We start from the raw sequence: 27,788 nt of genomic DNA on the forward strand, positions 1-27,788 counted from the left end.
CTCTTGGCAGGACATCAGGTTCCAATAAAACCCTTTGAAAACACTAGCCCAACAACAACAATAATAATAATATTTTACACAGATGAAGAGTCTTTTATCTCAGGCTCACTGCAAATGATGAGTGAGTTCTCGAGGAGAGGTGGATAGAATTGATGCTCCACAGATATTGCCACTGATTTGGAGATGTGGAAAATAGGTTATTGTGTGCAGACTTTGGAGGGCACACAGGAAAGAGTTAAGATGTAAAGGCAAGCTTGGCAGCATTCTTTGTGGTGAACTCACAGGGATATGGTATTGTATTTTTTAATGTTTTCAGTAAATCCACTGCTGGCATTCCACATACACAACCTGAGCACTTGTACACAAATCAAGTAACCAATGATTGCTTTGTGCAAATACACAGTGCACTTGCTGAGTTCATTCACAGCTACTTCACTCTGATGTGAAATTCCATGTATCCTGCTTCAATTCCTTCTTGGCATGCTCTTGTACGTGTTCTGAGACTAGTCTGGACTTGAAATCTGTATTTAACCATATATAAGTGCTTGAAAAATTATGGACCAGAAGTGAGATTGGTGTAGGCTGCATGTGAACTGCCAGAAGTTTTGGATCCAAAACTTTGCACTGTGAGCCATTCCACAGTGTGGCTACCTTTCACAAAGCCTGAAACTCTGCATCACTCTGGGCCACACATCAATCTCAGCCCATATTTCATGTGCCATGCTGTGAAGGTGTTGCTTGTGGTGTCACAGTGGCATAACCTGCAGTCAAATATGACTTCTACTGCATCATGAACAGTTTTTATGGCTGAATGGGATTGCATGTGACTTTTTGGCACAAACACATCATCGAATGTTGCTGCCCTGACCTTCCCTAAGTGACCTTAAGAGCACAACATATATTGAGATAGATGGTAAATGGTTCCTTTCCTCAGGGTTTCTCAGCTCATATTCTCACATGAGGATTACATCTCGCTCTTTGTAGCCCCTTTCAGAGACAACATCACTCTTATTTCCCAGCACAGCACTCTCCTCAGACAGCAAAAGCTGTAGAGTACTCATTGTTTGTGCCTGGAGTAGAGACCCTGGAATTTCTACTCACAGCTTACACGAAGGAAATGATGAGAACAAGTCATGTTTCCTCTGTATCATAAGGGTAACAACAACAGCAACCAAGGTTTTGTCAAGGCAGCCCCGGTCTCAGCAGTGACTAACAAGCAGAAAGATTAGATACTGGGATGATCTAACAGCCTGCTGCTCCCAAAAGGGGGAAGCCCTGCTCCTCTTCAGCCTCTGACCCTTTGCTCCCTCCTTATCTCCTGCTCCTGGACTCATCCCACCTTGCCCTTGGGATGGAATTTGCCAAACCCTTTCACAGACAATTCAGCTTACTAAAGCTAGAGAAAATGGTCTCTTTTAAACTCTTTTTTTTTTCATTTTTATTGATTTATTTTAATTTAGTTCAGCTCATTGAGCTGGATTGGCTCAGAACAGCATCTAAGGAAAGCAAAAGTGCAAGAGAGCACAAGACTCACAGCAGGAACATTTGCTCTGGACTTTAAGATCATCACAGCTACAAGGTGTAGCCCTCAGAGTTGAACAGAAGATATTCTGTGGCTGCTAGTTTCACTTTTTTCTTATTGCTAACCATAGCTACTTTCTGAGAAAATTCAGCCAAGTCAGGAAGCAGATCAGCAGAATAATTGGTGTAATTCAGAAGTTGTATTCAGCTACAAATGAAGAAGAGAGAATAATTCTGCCCTCTTGGAGCTGCATTATACAATAGCACAAAAGAATGAAGAGGGAAAATTGGAATTGATGACACATAACTGGCTTAGCTTTTATGGGTTGGACACAGCATGATGGCAAGGTATCACAGCCCCTAGGAGCTGTGTAATGCTTTATCACTATCAGATATACCCACATGGCTTCCCTGTGGCTTGAAACAGCTTCTAGCACTGAGCTAAAATACAGAGAAGCTCCCCAAGAGTCACTGCAGCATTCAAGTCCATTTCCTCTGTCCAGCTTTGCTTGCTCTACACCTGGTCAGAATCCTTAAAGGACCTTCAATTCCAGCATTACTGGAGTGGTTTTGCCTCCCTACCAATGCACATGCAGCTGTTTCTTTCAGCACTCAGTTCCCCTACAGAGGTGACAGAAGTGCCACTGCTGTTGTTTGAGGCAGGTTAAAAGTTTACCAACTGGTCTTGGCAGCTTGTTTGGAAGTTAAATTCTGAGCAAGTGAACCGCTCCCATCTTCCCAGATTCTGCTTTTGAGCAGCCCTACAGTTATGGTCAGACATTAGAGGGATTTCTGTGGTGTTAAAAGAATGTTTTGGAATTTCTTGTCCAGCTATCTGCCCTCAAAGCTCAGCAGATGACTCACCAGCATTCACCTCGATTTGTTACTGAGCTAGAACTTTTATCCCCTCAGCTTCTTGTCAAGTTTCACTCTGTATCTTTTCATAAGCAGATCCTGTTCTAATGCAAAAGAACAAACAACGTGGGAAGCAACTCAGAATTCCAGTTTCCAAAAGCTCTTGTGCTGAATTCCCTCAGCTCATGCGCTCATGTATTCCTGGAGGCATTTGCACACATAAATCACAGCTTGCTTACATCTGGCACACGCAGAGATCTCACTGCAAGCTGTGAGCTCACTTCACATGTGCTGCTGCTGCTGGCTGCTCTGCAGATAAGTTTGGAGAAGTTCCTTTGTAATCAGGAGACACAAAACCTGACTATTTTGCTGATATTCTTTATGCATCAGGCTCACTGCCACTTTCTGACAAAGTTTCTGCAGCCTTGCACCCATGGGATTACCAAAAGAGGTGCTTTTCATCCTTGGCAAGTAAAAAAGGTATTTCCGCCTCCCAGATGTTTTTTGTTCACCTCACTGTTCCTGTAAGTGATCACAATTTGACCAAACTTCAATTTCAAGAAAAGCAGCAAACACCATCTTTTTTACCCAGAGCACCCCATCCCACCCAGGCTGGAGAGTTCACTGCAGTCTCACACAAGCAGCTCACTAATTTGCTTGCATATTCAGCCCCAAACAGAGAAGATATGGCCAGAGAATTTAATGCTAAAAATACCAATCTCATGCCATACCTAGGTTATTTTACCACCTTGTACCAGGTTAAGTGCACATCAAGTGAATTTTTCAGAGCAGTTTGTGAAAATTCCTTTGTAGTACAACATTGATCATATCTCTCTCAATTATAACTTTTTTTCCTCCAAGTGGGTCAGGTTCCTTCTGGGTCCTAAACTACAGCTTTTGAGAAAGGAATATTTTGGAGGAAGGAATATTACTCTTAACCTGGAAATTTACAATCTGGTCAGAATTGCTTTGAGTTATACAAGTCCAGATCTGTACTCCTTTCATAACTTCTGCCATGGTAACAAAGAGGGCAGTGCCATGTCTGGTCCCTCAAGCTCTGAACTGGTGCCAAAGATAACCAGTTATACTGGCATAATTAATTTTGATGCATTAATAGCCCAACAGTTTTTGTCTTTACCAGCTAGAATATTTGCCAGCAGGATTTGGCAAACATAACAACAAAGATTTTTCCTCTCTTAAGAGGGAGAACAATCCCTGATTTTAAAGGACAGGAGAGGAATCCTCATTTAGGGATTAATCATCACTTCATAACTCCTGCAAAATTCACACTCCAGGCTCTGATTTACTTACACACAATTGCTCTGGCTTACTAATTAAGAATAACATGAGTATTAGCCTTTCTTCTTTCAGGTTTTTAAATTGCTGATTTAAAACTTCTCCCGGTGTGAGAAGCATTGCTAAATATCTGAAGTGTAAAACAGCAAGGACATTTGCATCCCCAGCCAAAGGCACAGGGGTGCAAAAGAAAGGCATGATTTACATTCAGCACCTCTGCCTCTAACCTGGAGGACATCTGGAACTCCTCAACCTCCCCTCTATGAGGAAGGGACTTCTCTGGGTGCAAAGCAGATTTAGACTTTGACTCTATTTGTTGTCACTGAGAGGGCTTGAAATTATCAGTTCTCTCCTGTGGCTTTTATATGAGAGAAAGGAAGAAGTACTCCAGAGACACATGAAGCTGACACTTACACAGCATTTCTTGCTCTTTCACTCGAGTTCCTAACAGCTATCCAGCTTTTCAGCTCATGCAGGTGTTCCCAGCTATCCATTTATTATTTACTCCATTATTATGGACTCATACTCCATTTACTGTGAATGGAAATTAAATAAAAATTATTTCTCCATCTTACTTAAGATAGGGGGGAAAAAAAACACAAACCCACCTTCTCTTTCTAATTCTAAAGGAGATTTCAACGAGTCCCACTTTGTTAACAGGACTGATAAGGCTACTCTTGTGGTAGGAAGAAGATGATTTACAAGGGTCAGTCTGCCACAGCTGCTGGATATTAGTCCAGGCCTTCACCAGAGCACTCTGATAGTGCTGCTGAATGGCAGGGTGATAACTCATCTCAGCCTGATTACGGCAACATTTCTTCTAATAACTTGTTATTAAGAAATATGTGATTAACTTTGACTTCAGTACTCTGTAGGGATTTATTATTTCTCTGAGTCCTTTGAGTCTGATTTGATAGTAGGGTTGAATTATGAAATGTGATGCCAACTTTGATTAGGTTGCATCAACAGCTTTTTTCCCCCCAAAAAAGCGCTCTCTTTGGCAAGTCTTGGTAGCATAAAGGAGTAAACAACCTCTGTGTACCTGCAGAACTTCTTTCTAATAATAATCATACTAAAAACCCAGCAGCAACCGAGATAACTTGCTGTGCCAAGCCAAAGCTCCCAAGAACACAGGGCAGCACGGAAAGCACGCAGCGATGCGAGCAAGAGGAGATTGCTGAGATGGATGATGAGCCTGGAGGCAGAGGCAGGATGAAGCATGGGCACAGGGAGCTCAGGAGCAGGGGCAGGCCTGGGGGCAGCCATTAGGCAAATCAGGCACGTTCAGCCATGTCCCCATCATGAGGGGTTCCACCGGGAGCCACGTGAGCTTTTTCTGATTGACCTTGATGAAGGGATGCTGGCAGGAGATGGTTAAACCATTTCAGCTGGGGCATCCCCAGGACTCAGTAAACATTCCCACTGGAATGCTCTGCTCCTCCTGGCTTCAGACACAGCAGGACGCTGACCGAAACTCCTCCTGAAAATGATTGTGGTATGTGGGGTCCTGGGGGGACATGGTGGGGGAGCAGCAGCTGCTTTACTCCTCAGCAACTTCCCAACACATCTGGAGGGTTTGCATGCTGCCTATCCTCCTGCCATGGTGGCAGAAATGGTTTGGGAGGGTCTTTGGCATGGAAAGAAGAGAACAGAATCAAAACCATTTGTAGTGGGACATTATTTTTAGATTTCATTGTGGTCTTTCCATGGGAGCCTGGATTCCCACAGGAAAAGAATTGCCAGCAAGGTCCTTTCCGTGCATTTTTCCAGGTAGCTGCAATAATTTCTTTCACATGGGGATGTCATTTCCACAGGCAGTGCTTTCTCAGTTAGCTCAGGAATACATTCCTGATAGTGCAAACCTGCCCAGAAACACAGGCTGGTCCAAATGGGGCTGCTTGCTCATTTAACTGTCAGTATACAGCTGAGCTCAGAAGTGCTTTTTCCATTTCCCCCTCCATCTCTAGGTGTACTCAAGGGATTAAATGCACTTTGAAAAGTACTCGTGCTCTGTTTGCAGCAGTAGCCATCTCTGAGCCCAGCTGTGGCTGGAAAAGCTGAGATCCACTGCAGGGATTTTGCTAACATTCCAGTGACCTGGCCATCCACAGGGACAGGGTATTTTTGATAGGAAGCCCTTAATTCTTCATGCTGCAGACCCAGCTGGTCCACAGAGGCTGACATCATTTGACCACAAAATACAATGCTAACCACCAAGTTTTTTGCCAAAATATAATTTGATAGCTCAACACATGAAAATTTCTTTTGGAATCAGTGTCCACTATATATGTTATTATTCACCAGTGGCATTGCATTCAATGTCTCATGCAATCATCCAACAGTCTTTTTTCTCTGGATATATTTGCCAAGATGAAAAACAAATAAAAATTTAAACCATTTTCAATGTGTTTCCAACTGTTGGACTAAGTTTTCTGAGCCACATTGTTGAGTTGTGATCTAAATTAATGAATATTCTCCTTAGCAGCTGCTATTCCAACAGTTAGTCTCCATTTTTTTCTTTTTTGATTATGGCCTGTAAACCATTAAACATGAATATTATCAGGTGGGGCTACACATGTGGACATTCTGGGTTCATTACAGAGCAGGTCATAGGGGAATTTGCTTCTCCCCCTGTAGTCTGGAATGATTTTATAATGTTTTTTGGAATGAAGAGTTCTCTTTAAACAAAAAAAAAGGTTCATCTTTCCCAATATATGCTGGTGTTGCTGTTGCCAGTTTGACAACTGCGACACACAGACATTTCACAGGAAATTTGGAGGGGTTTTAGGTTTGTATTTTTTTCCCTTAGGCAGCTCAGAGTCCTGAAAGAGCTGCTGATGAAATATTGAACAAGTGTTGTTAACATCTACTTCCAGCAATATAACAGCTCAGCTATAAATTTCAGTCAGAATAAAATCTTGATATGGAATAGCTTTCCACTGGAAAATGTTCGAATGGATCTTTTTGAAACTTGTGTTGAGAATACCAAAATTTGTGCAAGTTTTCCATCTAAATGTTTCAGAATGAAACATTTAATCTTGTCACTTTGAAATAGCTCTGCATTTTGTATTTGATTGATCTGGTATTTTATGTTACAGAACATTAAAAATATTTGAGTAGTTGAAACATTTTCTCACAATACAATGTAGGATATTTTTCCCCTTGAGCTTTTCTTTCCCAGACAATTTTGAAGCATTTAGCATGAGATCAGAGCAAAGTAAAGAGAATGTAACCAAGGAATGAGTGCATGTTACCCTTTCTCCTCTGGACCTGAGCCACACAAGGTCTGGATTCAGCTTTCTGCTGAAAAGCTTGGCTGCTCACCCCAGGCTGCAGGGACCTGCAGGATCAGCTTTGGGCATTCTCTGGTTAAGGCTGCAGTGTCAGGGCATTGGCTCCCACAACAGAATCCTCACTCCCTGGATTCTGCAGCTCCAGTGCTGTAACAACCACTGAGTGTGTGGTCTCAGTAAACACAGAGCAAATTCCAAACTCTGCAGCAAGATATCTTGAACAAACACTTTGTGCCTATAATGCACTGATTAATAAAATAGAGGAGTTCAGGCTTCATGGGGCTGTTGTGTGCAGGACTAAGATTTTCTGCTTAAAACATTTCCCTTTTTTGATCTTGAGAAACAGAGGAAGATCTAAACACAGTTTTCTGCTGTGTAATTATTGAAGGAACCACGAGAGGAAAGGGCAAATCCAGCAGGTCCTTCAGGTGGTTCAGTACCATGCAGCTGCAGCAGTGTGAGCACAGCTCCACAGCCTTTTCAAGGGACATAAACCCAATGAAATTTTGCATCATCCTGCTCACCCACCGTTTACATCTTTGGGATTTCATTGTAGCCAGGTGAATCCCTTCAACAAAAGAAACTTTTGATGTCAGGACACAACCAGATAGGAATGATGCATTGCCTTTACTGTCTATTTAACTCTACAATTTATTGCCTTTTAAAGCCATGCTGGATTATTTATGGAGAGGAAACTAATAAAAGATATGGCAGAGATTTTAGAATGATCTCTGGCAGGAAGCTACACAAAAGCAGAGAAGTCACTGCAAGGGAAAATACATCTTCTCTAAAAAAATAAATATCCAGTACTAAGAGAAATGCACTTTTGTCATCTTCACATGGCAAGGTCCTTATAAACACCCTTGGTTTTGGAATCTCTTAAATTTACACTTCTGGAATCAATATCCTGATTCCACAGATCTGTTTGAACAAAGAGGACAAATGAGTCCTTGATTAAACTGAAAAACTGACTAAATCTAACTTCACCTGCAGTGAAAGGGATGAGTAGAATTGCTGCTATATCAGCAGCAAAGCTGACTCAAGTTTACCAGTGTGCAGCAATACATTTCAAAAGTTTAGGCAGAGAAACAGATACTCAGGAGTCCCTGGGGATCACTGAATTATTCAGTGTTGCCTTCTGAGTAAGGCTGATGCTGCACCACTTGGCTGCTTCTGTACCAAATCCAGTAACTGCTATTTGACTGGAGCAGAAGAAGGTGATGCATCTTGATTTAAAGATTTCAAGAGGTGGAGAATTTTCTCACTCTCTTGTCAAGTTATCTCCCTGTCTTCATTTTCAATTTAAACTTAACCTCAATTCAGCTTCCTGTTAGAGGGAGGTTTGTATACATTTTCCAGCAATATTTAAAAGTTGCTTTAGTACCTCATGCCAATTAAACCTGAATTAATATTTCTTTTAAGCAGGACACTGCATCTCTTTCAGTTTCTCATTGCAAGACATTTTATAGCATCTTCATAATTTGTATGATGTTTTTTTTCCGTGTAGTCTCCAGATTTTATAGATTTCTCAGCTGTGAACAAGTTTCTCATGTCATTGTGATATTAAACAAATTAATCTTACAAACACAGCTCTGCTCCTGTCATCACTGCAGAACTTCCATGTCCCACTGCAAGCTCATGTTCAGTGCTGTTTCCATTAGGATCCTTAAATGTATTTCTGAAACTGCTTTCCAGTTGGATGGTTCTTAATGCTCATAAGCTGTATTTCACTTGTATTGTACTTAGAAATCACTAGAAACACTAGATATGAAAAATAGTTTTTCATATCTAGTTAGACAAGATATGAAAAATAGCTAGATATGAAAAATAGTTAGAAAAACAGTGACTTTTATTATTTCGTGCCATATCAATGCAAACTGGCCTGGCAAAATCACCTGGCACATGGCCATGCTGTTTAGAATCAAGTTACTTGTTCATACTGGCTCAACTGAGGCTGGTTTCACTCTGTGACACACAAAGATAAGTTATCCCCTCTTGCCCTCCTTATCTCCACAAATAAATATGAACAGATTTTTGCTAAATAGCATTAATTTCACTTGCTCCCTTAGCCATATTTGGAGCCTCATGGCCCCTGCCACAGGCTGCCTCTCACATATTCTATTCTCCAGGTCTGCAAGGGTCTTTTATAACACTTATTTCAAGCCAGCTTGGGACTCAAAATTGACACAGATAAAAATGCTGAACTGCCTCAGAAGCAGGCAACACCTTTGGATGGCTCCAGCTCCAGCACATCTGTGCCAAAGCCAGCTAAAGCACCAACTAATTCTGGCCAACAGAGCACATCACTGGGGCTCATTAAAGGCTGCAAAGGGCAATAAATCTGACAGGGTATCATTTAACATAATCAATATTTTCAAATAATATTCTCTAAAACAAAAAAAAAACAATGCACAAAAAGCCAAACCTCACTTTACACTGGGCACAATATTGTCTATTCCCTTTCCTGCTCTGCCAGCTGAATTCCATGTCAAATTTCTCATTATTTGCCTTCTGCCATCAAAGAAGCTGAACCAGGGGTACCAAGGTCATCTTGTTTTGCCCCTTTGGGGTAACTCTCCTCTAAGACTCACAAGTTTGCGCATTGCTCAAAGACTTATTAAAAGCTAGCAAGAGAAAGCTGTGCACCTCACACAGCTCTTTTGCTTACCTGGTGCTGTTTAGGCATGCTGGGGTTTATTTTAATATTCTTTATGGCTGCTGGTTTTCATCTTTCATGGCCATTTGTGAGGGCTGGAAAGTGTTCCTGCATTCCCTGTGATGCTGCATTGCATCACCCCAATTCTCTTTAAACACAGAAGGGAACTACTGAATATTTCTGCTGTTCCTGAATCATTAAGACTTTCACCATCTTCTGCTAAGCAAGTGAGCCAGACAATTGTTAGAAATTATTTTATTGCTGTTACCCTTTGGAATGCCTTACTGTCCTTAGGCTGCAAGGTAGAGGTTTCTTTTTCTCCCTTTCAAGTCTTTCCCTTCTATATATTTCCACAGGCTCTAATTTACATTAATTGCTGCCTCCTTCCTCTTTCTTCTCCTCTTCCCCATTTATCTGATATATTTTTAATAGCTGCCTCTGCTTCCTCACTTAAACAGGAGGTGCCACTAACCAAGGATGTCCTTGTTCATGATTATGAAATTGTGGTTTTTAGTCATCTAGTAAAGTTTCCTAGAGTAATTTCCAGTTTTCATTCATATTTTCCTGTCTAGATGTCACAACTTCTGTCCAAGCTTCTCTTCCCAAACATGTCCATTCATCATTTTTTGGTTGCTTTGCAAAATAGGCCATGGGGAGCATCACGCACAAGACTGGGCAGAGATACAGAAAACAGACTCCAAAGTAAATCTTGCGTCTTTCCTTAGACAAGGTACAAGATGGAAACTTCATTTAACATGCTAACATGAAAAATGAGATTATTTTCAATGTCTCTTCAGAATATGCTGGACTAGGCTTCAGGTCCTGTTCTCATTTGGTCTAATTACAGAGTCATTACCAGGAATTACTAAGCTTGCACAGGCAGTCTCTTTTCTAGGAATTAACCAGCCCTACTCAGTTTGAAAATTATTGGAAATATGTTTTAGGCATTATTACCAAAGAAAAGAGAAGCTACTGGGAAAATGAGATTAAAAAGTCTGGAAGTTTTAATAATTACTAAAATACCAACTACTTACTTACTCATTCATATTAAACTTTTCAGAAGCCTGTGCTTTATTAACAGCAGTGATAACTAAATGTGGTGTTAGCCCAGCTGTTTTGCACTTGGGAGTCCAGATTTTTAGGAGCACCTAAAATGATGAAAGATGGATGAAAAATTGATGAAAGATGGAAAATGTGTAGTGTCCCCTAAAAAACTGAGAGCAGATGAATGGAGTTGCCTCATCCATGCTCCTCCTTCCTGTTGCATGCTGTGTTATAAAAAAGCAAAGGGCAAGTGGACGTGATGATGCAGTTTACCAGAACTGAAAGTGCTAATGATTATGAAATTAAGAGGCCTGATTACAAATGAGCACTGATTAAGCAAAAATGTGGTAGGAATATAAAGCTATTTTTTGGTAGATTTTTTGGGTTGTTGGGTTTATTTTGTTGTTTTTGTTTGAGGGCAATTATGATAACACACAACAAAAGAAGCATCCAGCTATGCATAAGCAGAACTCCTGGTTTTGTTTTCTGGGTGGTGGGGATTTTTTATTTGGTTATTTTTTCCCACCTTTTTATCCTCCCTAAATGAAGTTGATTGCAGTAGCATGAAGGGAGAGGAAGAAAGGAAGAGAACTTTTGGGAAGTCTACCTAATAACCATTATAGAAACTTTGCTCCAACATTACAGCTATTTACTTGGTTTTAATGCTGCTATTTGTGGGGAAATAAAATAATGCACAAAGTAGCCAGGAAAAATTAGAAACACAGCAGAAGGAATCAAGGGTTTGGGATATGCAGTAAACATGGATCTGTCAGGAGGAAAATGACAATTGTAAACCTCAGGACAAGACTTCTTCATCCCAGGTGTGCTACTGCTCCTTCAGGCCACATAACTGATGCAAGAGCTGAGTTTTGTGTTTCATGTATAATGCAACAGGAGAAGTAATTCCAGTGCAGGAATAAAAAAAGTTTATTGTTTTCCATCAACCCCAGCCTCCTTTCTTAGCTGATTTTTCAAGTTTCAAATATCTTTCCAGAAGAAAATTACACCCACATAGTCTAGAGTTCAATTTAGTTATCTTGGAAATGCGATGATGAAATGACACTGCAGCTATTTCTCAGTTATGGTGAAACCAAGAAAGTTTTATGAAAAGCAAAAAAATAAAAAGGTTTAACTGGGGCAGAGACTACAACTAGCTACTAAATATTTTACTACAGAAAGAGATCTGGAACATACACAGTTTGGTGCAGTAGATTTGGTTTTCTGTGCTATTGGCAATTCTTTTTTAAAAATTAGGTCACTTTTTCAAGGAAACCTCAGTAACTGGCATAGGTGGAGATGATGCACTGCAGCTCGAAAGAAAAATGCTTTTTAACAGTAGCATCTTCCATCCTATGTCTATTGTTTTTCAGTAAACAACAGAAGATTTGTCAAATTAGAGTGGCTGTATTTAGTCTTATGTTTACACTTCTCTACAGTTGAATGCTAAATTAGAGTTGTCACATTGTCATCATCCTCTAAGCTGAGCTGCTTTGGTGTTTGTTTTTTCCTACTCAGCTTTCCTTTACACATTCCTTCAAATTACGGGAAGGATTTACTTTGAACGTAACTATTTGACTTTTTTCCTGGTAAAGACTGTCTTTTACTTCAGAAACATAAATCTAGAGAGATGTAGATATATCTAGACAAGGTATATGTATTGGTTCTTATAAACCCAAAAAACCAGAGCAGGTACTGTGGCTGGCTGTAGAACACTTGTTCTCTGACCAGTCTAATACAAATTTATCCTTACTTAACCTTTGACATCCATCTCCAAAACACACATTTGAGATCTTCAAGAGAAAAAATAACCTCTGACAGTGGTCAAACATTGCAGTAGGTTGCTCAGAGAGGTTTGGGAGGCTCCACCCATTTAACACTGCAGTGATATGACCCTGAGGAACTACAGGTATCTCCACACCTGGCCAGGTTTTGAGCAGAGGGTGGGATCTGGTGACCTCCAAGGGCAGCTTTAGCACCAGGAGCAGCAATGAAGGACATCCCCACCAAGTTCTCCTGGCAAGTGTAAGGTGGTGCTGGGATCAGGCACCCTGGATCCACTGATGGTGATGCCAGCAGTGACCGTGGAGCTTGGCAAGGTCAGGGCTGACAGCACAAGTGCAGGGAGAGCTCATGTGGAAGGCAGTGCTGATGGATGCTGCTGCAAGCTTCAAATATGCATGCTGCTGCTCTGAGGGGAGGATTGCTCTTCCATGAGACTGGCCACAGAGGCAGCCTCCCCTTGACAGAAATACTGTTCTTGAGTACGTGAAATAATTATGAGATGAACATGAATTGAAAGTGCACTTCCTCTTGACCTACTTCCCAGGCAGAGAGGCACAGCTTGATGCCCTCCTGTTTGGAGAGGTAAAATTATCTCTGCATTCCCTGGGCTCCACACAAGCCTCTATTGTTTGGTACCAACCACATGGCTCATTATCGTGCCTACCACGCAGTCTCTCATAATGATTTCCTTCCCTCTCCTGTCAACACCCAGCTGACTAACCCAACTGGTTTCTGGGCAGAGACCTGGACCTGTTTACCCCTCCATAAATACACCTTTTTTTGTTTGTACTGTGGAGGTAAACATGCACAATGACAGTGTAAGCTGGCCTTGGGAAAGTGGCTGGGCACTCTGAGGTGCTGCAGGACTACAGGCATCACATTCCTTCCTTGTTAAGGGAACAGAGCTTTCCTGCTCACAAGGCTGTGGGATGGATCCTTTACTCCACCACAAAATCAATTACATGTGCCATTAATGCCCGTGGAGTCTGGCTGAGCCCTGGTGGATAAATCCTGCAGCAGCCCAAGGGTCAGAGCAGGACAGTGGTGCCAATTCTGTGACAATCTCCTGGCATGAGGGATGTCAGCTCCAGAAATAGAGCTTTTGACACAGGGGCCTTCCTGTCCCTGTCCCTTCAGAGAGCTCTGTGGCTCTTATTCAGGTGTCTAAGTACAGAGGATGCTCCAGCACAGCTCTTGTTGGCGTTTCAAAGCCATCAACTGTGCTGGCACTGCATGGTTCTTGCATCAAAAAAACTGTTTGAAAGGGGAGAAGCTGCTTGGATTTTCTGCCCTGGATATACTTCCCCCTACCTAAAAAAAACACCCAAAACTCAGTTAAATCAGTTCATGTGTTTTTTAAGGCATTTGTTATGCCTGATGTCTTGCTATACCAAGTTGTACTGGAAACAGTAGAGACCAAGGGGTCACTAAATGATTTCTTAGTTAATCCATAACCTGTATAAACCACGTGGAGAGCAGGGATAGGATGGTGCATAAATTGCCAGAACAAAATCTCCATTCCAACCTCCCAGGCAGAAGTCTGCAGGCCACAAAGAAGCAAACTTCTGCTAAGAAAGAACCTGATCATGGGTTGTGTTTTTTTCCACACGTACATGACACCAAAGATAACAGCTTTTTCTGCAAACTTCCCCCAGGATGAATTGTGAATCAGGGTTCATGAATCACCTGCCAAACCCTGCGGTGCGTCAGTGATAAGGGAACACAAACCCAAAAGTGCAGGTGCCATATCAGCAGCTGCAGTGGAGCTGACAGCACAGCCAGAGACAAGGACCACTCCTGAATTCTTTCCTGGCTGTGGTTTCAATGTTCCATCTCACTTTCCACACTAAGATGTGACACATCTGAGTGATGTGACCTCTGTGACAGACCTGGATGTCCATCTGAGCTCTCTTGCCTTGCCAGCAGTGATGATTTCATTCTGTCTGGGCATCCACAGCTGCTGCTGTAATCTCAGACATCACTCACTAATCTCACAACAACCAGGTGTGCCCAATAATCAAGTGTAGTTCTGGATTTATCTTATCTCAGGGTGTGTGTGCATGGGGTTGTGGTCTAAAATCCCCCTCCCCATGTACAATGTAACATTCTTCCTCCTGAAGACAATTCTGTTATCAGCAAGGATATTGAACAGGGAAACTCCTTGCTTGAGATTTTTTCAAGAAAACTGATTCAAAGACATTGTTTTGATTGTCTAAAGCAACCAAACCACAGCTTCAGCTGAACTGATTCTCTGAATTTATTTTTACAGTCTAATTAAATTAATCTTAATTAATTAATTACACTAGAGAAGATTGCCTCAAGTCCTCACAAATACTGAAAGCATGCCAAGGCCAATAGGAGTTATTAATCAGCACCTTTGGACAGACAGCCACACCCCAGGGCTGCCCACTCCATCCCAGCTCCAGTGGATCCTCCTTCCCCACAGCTGCCCACGGAGCCAGGCACACACCAAACACAGCCCTGCCTCTAAGGGAAGCCATTCCAGAGCCATTTGCTTAAATGCTGCTTTGGCTTCCCCATGCAAAGCACTTCCTGTGACACCTTACAAATGTCAGCATAATGAAGCTTGGAGTTTATTCCCATCCACTTTCCAAGTGACTAGTAAGGCTTCAGACAGCCTAATTCTCCAAAGAGCAGTGTTTTCCTCCACTGTTGCCTGGGACAGCTGCCTGAGCAAGGGATTGTGGCTGAGAAGCTCCCTCTGGTTATACCAGAAGTTCCAGCCCTGTAAGGCTCATTAAAAGGATCAACATTTAGCTTAATGGTTAGGAGAGATCTCTGTTAATCCTATAAATCAGTTATTGCTTCCATGAGCCTGGAATGCTGGATGAGCAACAAGGGCTGGTGTCCTGCTGCTGTGATCAGGGACAAACCCATCCAAGGCCACCCTGGCCAGGCAGGAACCAGGAGCCAGCCATCCCATTTTCCTCCCCACACATCTGCTGTTTGCACATCTTCAGCCACATGAGCTTCCTCAGTAACCCATGAACACCTACTAACTAATTTCTATTCAAAACCTAAAAAGACCTCCACACTTTTGAAAGCATCAAACCCCATTTCCTGGCTCACTTCAACTACCTAATCCTGAGATGTGGTACCCTCAGCCCTTTTGTCTGTGACCTGGGGTAGAAAGGGATGGTGTGGGTTACTTTTCCTTCACCACTTAAGGCTATACAAGAACATTTCTTCCACAGCACAATTGCTCTAAATCACTACATTAAAAACTGAAATATGAGAATGATGTTTATGTCTGCTTGCATTCTGTGTGCTATAAGCAAGCGAGGTTGCACAGAATTTTTTAGGCCAATTTTATCTCTATACCACTCTCTAATCTGATCTTTAGCATTCCTATTACATAAAACTGAACAGCCACAGCATCAGCTGTATGAGAATCTGAGCCCAAGACATAAAATATCTCCAAGCCCTAACTGCAGGGTCCTTCCTGCAGTGCAGGAAAGAAAAACTGAAGACTTCAGGGGTCTAAAATTGACATTCAGGACATGCAGTGTTAAAGCAGGAGAGACAGTTTCAACTGAGGAGCAACTTTATGGGAAGAATGTCTGTCACGTGGTTCGTATCCAATATTCAAAATTACACAATATAGGGCCACAGCAACCATTTAAAAATCTATCCCATTTAATAAGGGCCAGTTTTACATGCCAGCTCTCATGCAAACCTCTGAAGTAATTATTTTTGCAGTTCCCCTCCCCAAGCCAGTCACTGCTTAGTCCAGGGTCTTGTGTATTATTTAAAATGCAATACAAAAGCATAAAACTGAAGCAAAATTAAGATTTGATAGAAAATTAATAGAAGGAAAACAAGAGGAAGCTCTACAGTTGCTGAATTTCTTTTACTGTATGGATACTTCCAGCACTATCTTGAATGAGTTACATTAGCATCTTTGAAGACCAAAGAATTATGGTTTCTATACTCTTTGCCCTTAGACTTTAATCCCTGCTGTGCAGCTGCCCAGAGAAGTTTGCAAATTATTCAACGCACTTTTGCAATACCTCCTAACCTAGAATGCCTGTCTAGAAGGCATATAACCCTTTTTAGACATAGTTATATCCAAATTCATAATCCACTAGAAAAAATTGTTACTATATTAGTAGAGGCACAGGATAATAAAATATCTTAATGATGATGCTTTCAGGGCCACACTTTTTGAGTGTAATTTAATTTATCATGGCTGAACTTAGGCTGAGATGGACAAAGATAAATGTTTTAATTGTTTAACTTCCACTGAACTCAGTGGAAGTTAAACAGGGGAGCTTCAGTACCATTTTTCCAAAGTGGGAGATATCCCTGCCCACCAGCTGTTTCACTTCTGATCTCTGCCCAACAGCAACTCACAATTCATGTTTAAAGTACTGATACACCAATGGCCATTTTTATAACCCATTAAATCACTGCCCTGAACTTAGCATGCCTAACTCTTATAGCACCACCAAGCTGGACTGGAGGATGAGAAGAAAAAGCATAAACAATCTTATCCTGTAAATCCTGTCAATACAGCAGGCTATAAACCCAAACAACAGAATGACCCCACCCTTGAAAGAGCTCCAGGAAAACAATGGGAAGCCAAACTTAATATTTTTAATTACCAGGGAAAACCTTCCATTCCAGAACCACCTTAAACCCTCCCAGGAGCTTTACTGTACTGCAGCTTAAGGCAGGGCCTTGGCCCAGCCTCCAAATTATTAAATCCTTATAAAGCAACACAGCACTGGATCTGCTGATTTCAGATTTTCCTTCTGTATCAAGGGTTTGAGTGCATGTTGTGTTGCATTTTTCTTTTGCTCTGACCATAAGAAGGGCTCCCTTGGTGACCCTGTTAACAGTTGCCTCATCCAACCATTTATCTAATTAAATTATTCCTCCCCACACACAATTATTTAAAAAGCTTAATAGTCTAGTCTCACATCAGTTCTACAAACTAGAAGCCTTTTTTTTGTTTTGTGTGTGCCTTTTGATGGGAGGCAATTCCATCTCAAGGTCTTGTCTACTTCAGGTTTCTGTCTCAGATGGCCAAAAATACAGATTCTGGCACAAAACCCCATCTAAGTTTCCCTGTTGGTTCAAAGTCTTGTAACTTCAGTCAAGAGCAGCAAGACTGCAGAGAAACCCGAGCAACTCCTGTGCACAATCACCCCCAAAACAATGTCTGTGTCCCCACAGACAAAATACACTGAATGCACCAATGAGAGAGGAAAACTGGAAAGGAAGAAGCAGAGTGAGGTTTTTTTGTTCCAACAGTGAGCAAGGACTCAGGAAGCTGCAAAAGCGAGGCAAAGCTGCATCTGTCACAAAACTGGATCAGATTCTGGGTTACTTCTGCTGCAGGCTGGCTGTGTGCTCCTAAGCAAGTTCTGCCTGTCAGAACAGGACATGCATGATGTGATGAGGAGCCTGGGTGCCACTTGACTCTGAAAATAGAAATGTCCCTCCTTGTGGGACACATCCCCTGCCTCTGCAACTGTGGCAACTCCTTCCTGACCTGAACTGCAGTGGCAATTCTTCCTGAGAGCAGCAAAGAGCCATGGTACTGACCACTTAACCTGCTTACAGGCTCAGAGGGACAAAATCTCAACCTCTGCTGCTTAGAAGGGAACACCTCAAGGCCTCCAAGGCATTTTACTGAGTAATTTTCTGCTGTCATCTTATTGCAAAACTTCCATACCTTCTCAGTGAGGTCTCATGGGCAGCTCCTTGCAGCACTGACTCCTTCCTCTCCACAGCACAGCCAACAAACTCCAACTCTTCCCTACTAACTAAGCCACTCTTTTATAGCACTCATCCTCATTGGACACAGCTGTGGCCTGTTAAGGGCAGGCCTGTTCCCAATCCTGGTAATTAGTACAGCTGCAGCTCCTCAGGGGTGAGATTGCCTTCTGCACTCTCTTACTTGTCCCCCCACAATTTCCATTGCTTTGGAACTCTGACCCTATAAATATTTCTCACCATACTGGCAGAGCCTTTCACAGATACCACTGACATGTTCAAGAGCTGTCTTGCATAGATGAACTCTCTTTTCAGTCTCCATTTGAGAATGCCTGAGAGGGAGATGAGACAGCTCCCTGTGGCAGGTGTCCATGTCCATGTGTCCATGTGTCAGTGGCATGTGCACATCACAGACCAGAACCCCCAATCCCACTGCTCATGGATGTCAGCTCTGTCAAAACCCTCAGCCATATCCTTCTCTCTTCCCACCTGGCCTCACACAGCTTCCTTTCTGTGGGGAGCACTCAGAGGGTGGCCAGGGGCATGGAAAGCTCAAAAGGTGCAGATGAACCTGAGCTCCTGGGAGTGAGGTTTGCCTGGGAAATGCTGCAAGATGGAAACTACCCTGGGAATGAGAAAATCACCTACCTTCCCTGCCTGATGAATTCAGTCCAGGTGGATTATGTTCACAACACAGGAACACGTTGCACCTCTCCAGGAGATCTTACCCATCTCTCTCACCCCACACATCATCCATAGGAGGATTCCTGTTCATTTGCAGATAGGGAAAATGAAAATCCAGGATGCCCTGAGGCACCTGGCAAATAGCAAATTAACCTTGGGCTACCTCACATGAAAAGCAACATCAGGCCAGGGCTGGAGCAGTTCTAAATTCAGAGTTACAGGCCACAAGGGACCATTGCTATATGCTTGTCCCATTCTGAAATTTTTCCCCTCAAACATCTGCTACAAACCACAGTCAGAGGGGAACTGGACCTCTGGTCTGATCCAGTACAGCTGTTACTGTGTTCTCCCAGTTTCAGAAATCAACCTGACCCCTCAACACTGGATACAAACACGCTTAGACTTGGAAGGAGTTCAGTTTTAGGACCTTGCTTTATGAATGTTTTGAATTAAAATGATTTATATGAACACATTTGCTCTTTGGATCCGGCTGCAGCCTGCAATCAGACCCAGCTTTTCTTAATATTTTGGGCCATAAGCCATCCAGCTTAGGGATTTATTCATCTTAACGTGTTTAGCTTTGTAAGCACAATGCAGTAGTTACTGTTGTGCCTCCCAGCTGCTCTTCCATTTTTTATAAACTCATTTTCTCTGCTAACCTACTTTGAATTTTTTCTTCTAAAGCTGTTTTTAGTCTTCCCTTGCCCTCTTTTTTTTTTTTTTCCTCTCCATAAACACTGGGATAAAACACTAGTGACTTGAATAGGCTCCAGCTTCTATATCCTGACTTTGGAAATAATTGTTCCCACTAATCCTTTTGAGTGCACTCCCAATTCCATATATTCAAAGAGCTGTCCCCCCCATGCACATACACACCCAATTGCTTCTGTTCAACAGAGATCATGCATCAGCACATTGTTATTGCTGGTGCCAAGCATTTGGCTCAATTCTTGAGCCCCAAACTCACAAACTGCTTCTAATCCATGGATGGAGGCTCCTCCAGCACTGCCACCACCCTTCCCACCTTGTCCTCATCCCAGCTACTGGAAAACAAAAATTATCTTGTATTCCAGCTCAGCCCTGCAGCCTGCCAGTCGATTCCTGGATCCCTCCAATTCAGTTTCATAAATACACTTAACAAGGGAGTTTAATATAGATTTGGTAAGGCAGCTCTTTGAGTGATACATAATTTATGTTGCCCTGTAGCATAGGAAGCCTTGAGTGGCGTCAGAGTGAGCAGATTCAAGGAACTTGCCAGACAGCAGCAGAGTGCCAAGGAGGGAGAGGAGTGGGGAGAACAACCCAGGGAGGAGTGAATGAAGCTGAAGGGCACAATAGCAGGAAAAAACGTGATAGACAGACAAGGCAAAAGGCACAGGGCGAGAAAGGAAGAGAATAAAGGAGAAGAGGAGGAGCTGAACTGAAAATGCAAAACCCCATACGGCAAGCTGGGCTCTGCAGGCTGCAGTGCCACAGCTGGGCACAGAGAGAGCAGTGCCAGCCCAGGGCAGGGGCACGGAGAGAGCAGTGCCAGCCCAGGGCTAATAAGGGCTTGGAGGCTCATAACACACTTAAGATAGCTTAGCTACTCTTGGAGGCATAAAAATTAGCAGGATGGGTTCTGTTGCAGTGTTGGAAGTAAAAAGGTTTAATAAAAGGCAAAATAACAAACAGAAAAACCGAGCTAAGTTCTTGCTCTTAGTAAAACAGCTTACAAAAGCAGTTAGTTTCTTTGTTCACATCCCTTTCTAGTTAATTGCTCAAGTGAAACTTGTCAGCTTCTGTCCAATTAGCTATCCTTAAGTTTAAAGTCCTTTAAGGTTATAGAATAAAATGAAAAACAAACTTCTAAGCTTCTTTCTTTTTTAAAGAAACAAAAAATAGTTCTGTCACTCTGTCAACAAAAACCACGCTCCTACACCACACTCTGCCCAAGAGACCTCAGCAGGTTCACTTGCAGGTATGAGGTGAAACACAGGAGGCAGACAAAGCAAATGGAAAGTTTGGTAGACCACAGAACATGAGCAGTGCTTGTCAAGTCCATGGAATCTGTGCCTGCCACCTGCCTAGGCTTTCACTTCTGGCTCCTGGAAGTCACTTTTTGGCTGGAGAACTCTCATGCAAACAGTTGGTGTCAATGGGTTCTCTGTTAAACCCAGCAGTGACCTGTCACAGAAGTGTAAGGACACCTCAGAGACAGATCTCCATCAGGACCAGTCTGATAGATGGGGAAGGATACTAAGAAAGCACCTCTGATTTATTTTCTGGGATTTACACAATGTGAACTGAAGGCAACACAACGCTTGGCTCCCAACAGGACCCCTGGTGAGCAGAACAGATGGCCATATTAAAATGAAAAAATCCCTGAGCACAACTGGACTAGCCAAGAGCCTCCACAGAGGCTGAGGAGGGAGGACTGGCCCTGAACATTCAATTTTCCTTCTGCCTGCAGTATCCACGATGAGGTTTACTATTACTTCTGTTCATGGAAAGCAGCCAGGATACTTCTTGTTGTGCCAAACTGGAGAAAAGCAGCCTTTGCCTCACCAAGTTCACAATGCAGTTACCTTGGGTGTCTCTTCTCTTGCACACGTGTGGCTGTGCACAGACCCATGAGCTGCAAGGGAATCCCAACCCATCAGGGGAGCAGGCATCTGGCAATCCTTGCTCTTCCCAGTGCTGCTGCTCTCTGTGCCTGGGCATGTGGGCTAAAAATGGTAAAATTTGCTCCCTTCATCCCAGGTGAAGTGGTCAGGAGCTGCAGGGAGTGAAGGAGAGTAGATAATAACAGTGCCCTTAGAAGCAGCAGCATTGACTGAGGGTCAGGCTTTAATCCCTCTGCTTTCTTCTCGCAGAAAGTGAGGGTTCTTCTCACTGTGCTCCTCTCCTGCTCTGCAAGGTGATGGTGACTGTCAGAGTGCTTTCACCTCCATCAGCCAATGCTCACAGGGTATTTCTAAAGCTGCTGACTGGCCAATGCTGGGGAAACATTCCCTGGGTTTTCCCTTTTTCCCTGGTGCCTGATGCTGTGTGTGACTGGCTGTTCATGGCCAGGATCCCCGTGGTGGCTGTCTCTGTGCTCACCCCTCTGCATTTGTGTCTGTTTTCTTTGGCATTCTCCAGCATTTCCCTTGGAAGGAATGGCCAATAATACAGCTCCTACTCAGATATCACCCTCTGACAGAGTTGCTTCCATAAAGATTATCATTCTTCTACTCTGGAGCCTCATGCTGTTCCACTGCCTCTTTCAGGCTGTTCTCCCCTGGGGATAGGGTCACAAACCCCACAAAGTACACAGAGATTTGTAACTAGATCTGCTCTCTAATTCTTTTTCCCCTTTTTAATCTGAAAAATGTGACAAGTAAATTGTAGATTTTGTAGAAATTTTCAAAAAGGTTTGTGCTCCCCTTGACCCAAAATTTGCTGGCTTTGAAAGAAATATTTAGATGAAGCTCCTCCAAAAGTTTACAGAGGAGAGCAACTATTTCTTGTAAAAATAAAAGCATGAAAACCCCAGAGTATTTCTCTTGAAAACTAATTTTAGTGGCAATTTTTCAGGTAGTTTCAGTGAGCTGTGAAGCTCAGCATACCTTCTGGTACTAGAGTCTGATTTCACAGGCCTGGGGACCTGAGAGCTCCCTACAGCAAAATCAGAGGAAAAGTTGAAAAAGGAAATTTTAAAAAAATCCATTCTTTTTCTGCAGTGATATTGATCCTTCTTTCCATAAGAATTCCTACCAAAATTAAAAATAAAAGTAGAAGTGGGAGTTGAATATCTGTGTGTGTGTGCACACTTTTGAGTAAGAATTAAGCCTTTTACTTAGAAAACATAGATGGGTGCCTCACTCAGCCCCTGAGGGCATCTGTATTGCTATGCTATGTTTACACAAGAGAAAAAGGAAAGGGGATTTTCAGCGTCAGACTGAAGCCAGCAGAGTCCTTGCAGGGAGAGAGGCTGCCTCACAGGGAAAGATAAAACATCTAGAAATGGGACACAGGAAAGCAGCTCCAACACCAGTTCATCCAGCACTGCTGGATGATTGGGATGGAATTGTTCAGGTCCTCATTTTCCCACTCTCAATAAGTGGGCAATAGTGACAGAGCCTCCTCTGGGGACAAAAGTGCTGTTTCCAGCAGATGTGCTGGCTCTGCAGCCAGGCTTTGAAGATGGGCTTGGTGTGTGACTGCCAGATCCAGCTCTTTTCTTTGCAGAGAAGAAAAGGCAATGATCTCCACTTTCCTAAGGAGAATCCTCTCAAAGTGACTAGAAAGCAACCAGCTCTAACCTGGTGGCATAAATCACTTTGGTGAGCCTCAGGTATATCCTGTGACTCCACTTAGGGCTCTGTTTGCCAGAAGGGAATCACTGAATCTCCTCAGTGATTCCTCATAACCTCCCACAGCTGCCTGGGCAATCCTCCTACAGGGGAACCCAGGTTGCTTGTGAATCAGCTCCTGAGCTGCAGGAATTTATAGGACTGAACTTTAAAGGAAGCAAAAGCAGAAATGGGGTTTGGAAAGCTTTGTGGGCAGCTCAAAAGAAGTGTCCCAGCCATGCATTCACACCCTACAAACAGTGGTTCACAGGTGACAGTTATGGCACCAGCATCCCAAGCAAATCCCTCCTCCAGCATTAACCCAAACGCCAGATCTCTGAACACTCCTGGTTTGTCCAAGCCTCTCCTTATTTGAGACATCAGGCTTCCATTCTTAGCTGCTGGACTAGATGGAACACTGAGGGCCAAATCCATAAAAAACCTGGATCTCTGTAGCTTTTCCCAGCATCATAAGGAGTCACGTGCCACGTGCTGGAGTGTGCCAAGAGAAGGGCCATGAAACTGGTGAAGGAGCCCAAATCTGATAGGGAGTGGCTGAGGGAGCTGGGGCTGCTCAGCCTGGAGGAGAGGAGGCTCAGGAGGGACCTTAAAGCTCTCTGCAACTGCCTGACAGGAGGCTGTAGTCAGCTCTGTGTTTGGGGGCTGCCCATCACAAATCTTCAGCTATCCAGGTTCAAGTTTAGTGTCCAACTTCCATCATCCATTATCCTTTTGCAGATCCTTCTGGATCTGCCTGGACTGACAGAACTTTGAATCTGGAGTCACACCTTTCCCATTGTGAAGGTTTTCCAGTTCCAGTTGCTCCACATGGGAGAGAAGCACCTGCCTGTGTTTTCATGTCCCAGATGGGAACATGCCATCACACTCATCCATGTGAGAAAAGTCCATGTCAAAGCTGTCTATTTTCACTGCTTGACCCTCTGGGACACAGAGCTCAGGATGTGCAACTCTACCCCATTTCATACTCCAGGTAAAGGACCATAAAGGCAGCTCAAAAGGATGTGTTTTTATTCAACAAGAGCTCCTGACTGGCTTTTTTTTTGTCCACGTAAGCAGCCAGAAACAGATGTCTCAGCCTCCTGGTACCAGTCACTCATTTACCAGCAGCTCTGCCCTGTTTGTACAGCTCCCTTGTTCTCAAACCCTTAACTCATCGTTACACAGAGATAAACGATCAATGCTCAGCCTTGTGATGCTGCAAGGAGGGGGGCTGACTCTTCAGGAATAAGGAAAACAGCACATGAGAGGGATCAAATCGCCAACCCTGCACAATTTGGTATTAGTTCCTCTCTGTTCCAACAGGATCACATGCTTTTAAGCCATCTAAGGGGGAGCAGTCCCTCAAGACAGGTTTTTAAATGTGTTCACAGAACATGATCTTTTGCTGGCCTCCTTTCCTCAAGATGCCTCTATTCTGATACCACACTGTAATATTTAAGTCTCAAACACCTACACACAGCTTTGGAGTTTTTACCAGTTCTTTAGACTTCTACTTTTACTTCCTTTCAGTATCTTTCACCTTCCACCTTCCAGAGCAAGAAATATAGGCTTTGCAATGGAGCCAAGTAACCACAGGACTGTCAATGTCAGAAACTGTAAGAACTAAATGCTTTGAGCTATCATTTTAAAAAAATCCCAACCAAACCAAAAGCCCTTTCCTACCCCAAGCTAGCCCTTTTTAGGGATCACAATTCACCAATAGTTCAAAACAGACACAGCCTTTCCTGCTTATATAGTCATACATGTCTTTGTCACATCAGGGTGACCACTAGACCGGGACCACAACCCCCTTCCAAAATTCACCCCAATTTCAGCATCACACACACCCCACATACACTGCTCTCCTAGAATCACTGACTTTGTTCCTGCCTTCCCAAATCAAAGAAAGCCACTCTTGCCATTGTTTACCAATGATCATTGGTAAACACAACACCCAACCCAAAGAGAAGATCTGCCTCTAATCCCCTGTAAGTTTGAGTCTTGTCTATGTCCTGAAGGAAGAGAATTTAATATTCCTTGCAAAATCCCTGGCTTTTGGATAATCTACATTATTGTAACTCTGGACAAGCTTGTTTTCCACAAATACACCCTTTCTTTTTTTTTAGCCTTGCTAAGCTCTTGATCACAGCAAGTATCTTGTGCCTATTAATACTGTTATAGATGGATAATGAGGTGATTTGTTCTTGCAATTAAAAGATAACTATTGTGTGAATATTAAGAAAAGCTTTAGTGATGTATAGTTATGTTACTGTAGTTTAGATGTCCTCTGTTGTCCCCATGGTTCCCTTTTCCCTCCTGTATTGTTGCCATCAGACAGCCTGGGCTGTCTAGGACAATCAGGTAGAGAGAAGGTGTGCACATGGGGCAGGTGGGAATGGAAAAGCTCAGTGCTTAGGAGGTGCAGCATGACAACACCTGAATCCAACCCAGTTACAAGGAAGCAGTTTCCACTGATAAATGGCAAAGAAGAGCTGACTGACAGACTTTGGGAAGGGCCAGGGCTGGCTGATGCAACCCCCAGGGGTATAAAAGACTGAGCATCCACTTCGAAGATGAAGTGGCTGTGTGGTATCCATGAGGGGCAGTTCCCAGTGCTGCAGCTTTTTCCTTATGCAGTCCTTTGTTGTATTTTTGTGAAGGTTTAATAAACCTTTTTAAATTTTCCAAGTGAGCAGTTGTCTCTCACAATAGCATGAGATTGTATGTACTCATTACCATGAGGCAACTGTGAGGGGACATGTTGGCTACTCTCAACACTTTTAAAACATGCAACTTTGACTCTTTCCCAGGCTTTCTAGATAAACCCCAGGGAGAAGCCAGCATATCCCACTGGACACAGATGTGTCTGTTGGTTTAGTGATTCCTCCTGTCTCTGCAGGGCATGAATCCTCACCTGCGGGTCAACAGGCCCATGAACATCAACCACTACGCCACCAAGAAGAGCGTGGCAGAGAGCATGCTGGACGTGGCACTCTTCATGGCCAACGTCACCCAGCTCAAGGCTGTGCTGGAGCAGGGCACGTCCTTCCAGTACTACGCCACCCTCGTCGTGCTCATCAGCATCTCCCTCTTCTTCCAGGTGATGATTGGGGTTCTCCTGATCATCACGGGTAAGGTGCCCACTGAGATGTGTGTGCAGGGGCAGGGTGGGGGTGGAAGGGAGAAGCTTCTCCCCCCAAACCATTCCCCTCTGGCTCCATGCAGGGCTGGATGTGGGTGGAAGGGTGGGCAGCGTTACTCAGAAAGGTGCTTGGTTTGTTTCTTGTCTGCACAACTCTGAGCACAACTCTTTCTTCACTTTGCCACTGCTGACCCCCTGTTTCAGTGAAAGAGTGGGGATTTGGCCAAGAATGGGCCCCTACTGTTATGTGCTCCTTCATGCAGCTCCTGCAGACACTACATTTGAGCTGTAATTTATATCTTACTTCATGTGGGACTTAACAGAACAATTTTTGCAGAAATATTCCCTATATTTACCTCATATTTAACCAATCCCACAGTTGTCCTAGTGGCCTACAGACAGTACATTAACACCAGCACTGGTTTGCTGGTGCTTGCCCAGCGCTCCATCTGATACAGGAGTTGCTGTATTTCAGCCTCCAACAGATTCCCAGTATTAAAAACCTGCAAAATTCTGCATTTTCCTGAATATCCTAAAAGGGGTTTTATGGGGGGACAGAGGATTGGAGGCTTTGGAAAACCTGTGACATGTTCCTCTGCTCCAGCCTTCTGTGTCATCCTAGAGCAAGCTGTGGCTCCTGCAGCATTCCTGTGACTACTCCCTCTGCTCTGTGGCCTCAGCACTCAGGGGCACCATGAACATTTACCAGGCAGGGGAGGCTTGCAGGAGCTGGGGGACTTGGAGACAGTCTGCAAATCCCTTTCTCTTTTTGCATGGTATTGCACAGCTCGTTTGAACCTGAATGATATTGCAAAGCAACCCCGCCTGAACATACTCAACAACGCTGCCACAGCTCTCATCTTCATCACAGTCATCCTCAACATCTTCATCACAGCCTTCGGGGTGCAGAAGACTGGCCTCTACCCCAGCAGGAATTTTGGACCTTATTAATTCATGGGGCAATGGACTCAGGTAAGAAAGGGTGAGTTCCCATCACTGCAAACCCCTGGGAGGGATCTCAGTCTCAGAAAACATCACTGCAAGGTGGTGATGGAAAATTTAACAAAGCCTTTCCACAGGCACGTTGCTGTCCCACAAAAACCTGCAGCCATTGAGCAAATTCTCTCAGAGGAGGAGCTCTTCTCTCTTGGTCTCTAAAGCAAGAACACCAAACATCCCAGTTGCTGGTATTTATCAGCAACAAGTGGTTTTTGGAAGGCTGCAGAGCTCATGCTAGATACAAATAGCAGTTATGGATGGGAGCTAATGCTGGGGAAGAAAACTAGGAGTGTTCTGGGAGGAATCCCAAGACAGCAGCACTACCTGAACAGAAGAAAAGGAATGTGCTGGCCAAGGCATGGGGGAAGAGCTCATTACAGCAGCCACTGTAGCTTGGCAGGGACTGTTTTAAGCACCTAATGCTCATTTTCAAGGAAGCCCTGTAAGTAAATTTATCC

General features: G+C 43.4%; 1 protein-coding gene and 1 long non-coding RNA gene across 2 annotated transcripts in view; one reads left to right on the forward strand and one right to left on the reverse strand.

Annotated features, from left to right (window-relative positions):
• The window catches only part of NINJ2 (ninjurin 2), a 41,741-nt gene that overhangs the window by 12,698 nt on the left and 1,255 nt on the right, over window positions 1-27,788 (forward strand). The window contains exons 2-3 of the mRNA XM_064736309.1: window positions 26,089-26,320; window positions 27,119-27,303. Of these exons, the coding sequence (XP_064592379.1) occupies window positions 26,089-26,320; window positions 27,119-27,282 (396 nt within the window). The 3' untranslated portion in view covers window positions 27,283-27,303. The remainder of the gene's footprint in view (window positions 1-26,088; window positions 26,321-27,118; window positions 27,304-27,788) is intronic.
• LOC135459877 (uncharacterized) lies at window positions 1,424-18,229 on the reverse strand. The gene is made up of 3 exons (XR_010443112.1): window positions 18,149-18,229; window positions 4,087-4,206; window positions 1,424-2,898 (listed from the first exon to the last, which is right to left on the reverse strand). It is a non-coding gene; the product is annotated as an uncharacterized LOC135459877 (long non-coding RNA).

This window comes from Zonotrichia leucophrys, chromosome 1A, assembly GCF_028769735.1.
Source record: "Zonotrichia leucophrys gambelii isolate GWCS_2022_RI chromosome 1A, RI_Zleu_2.0, whole genome shotgun sequence".
NCBI lineage: Eukaryota > Metazoa > Chordata > Aves > Passeriformes > Passerellidae > Zonotrichia > Zonotrichia leucophrys.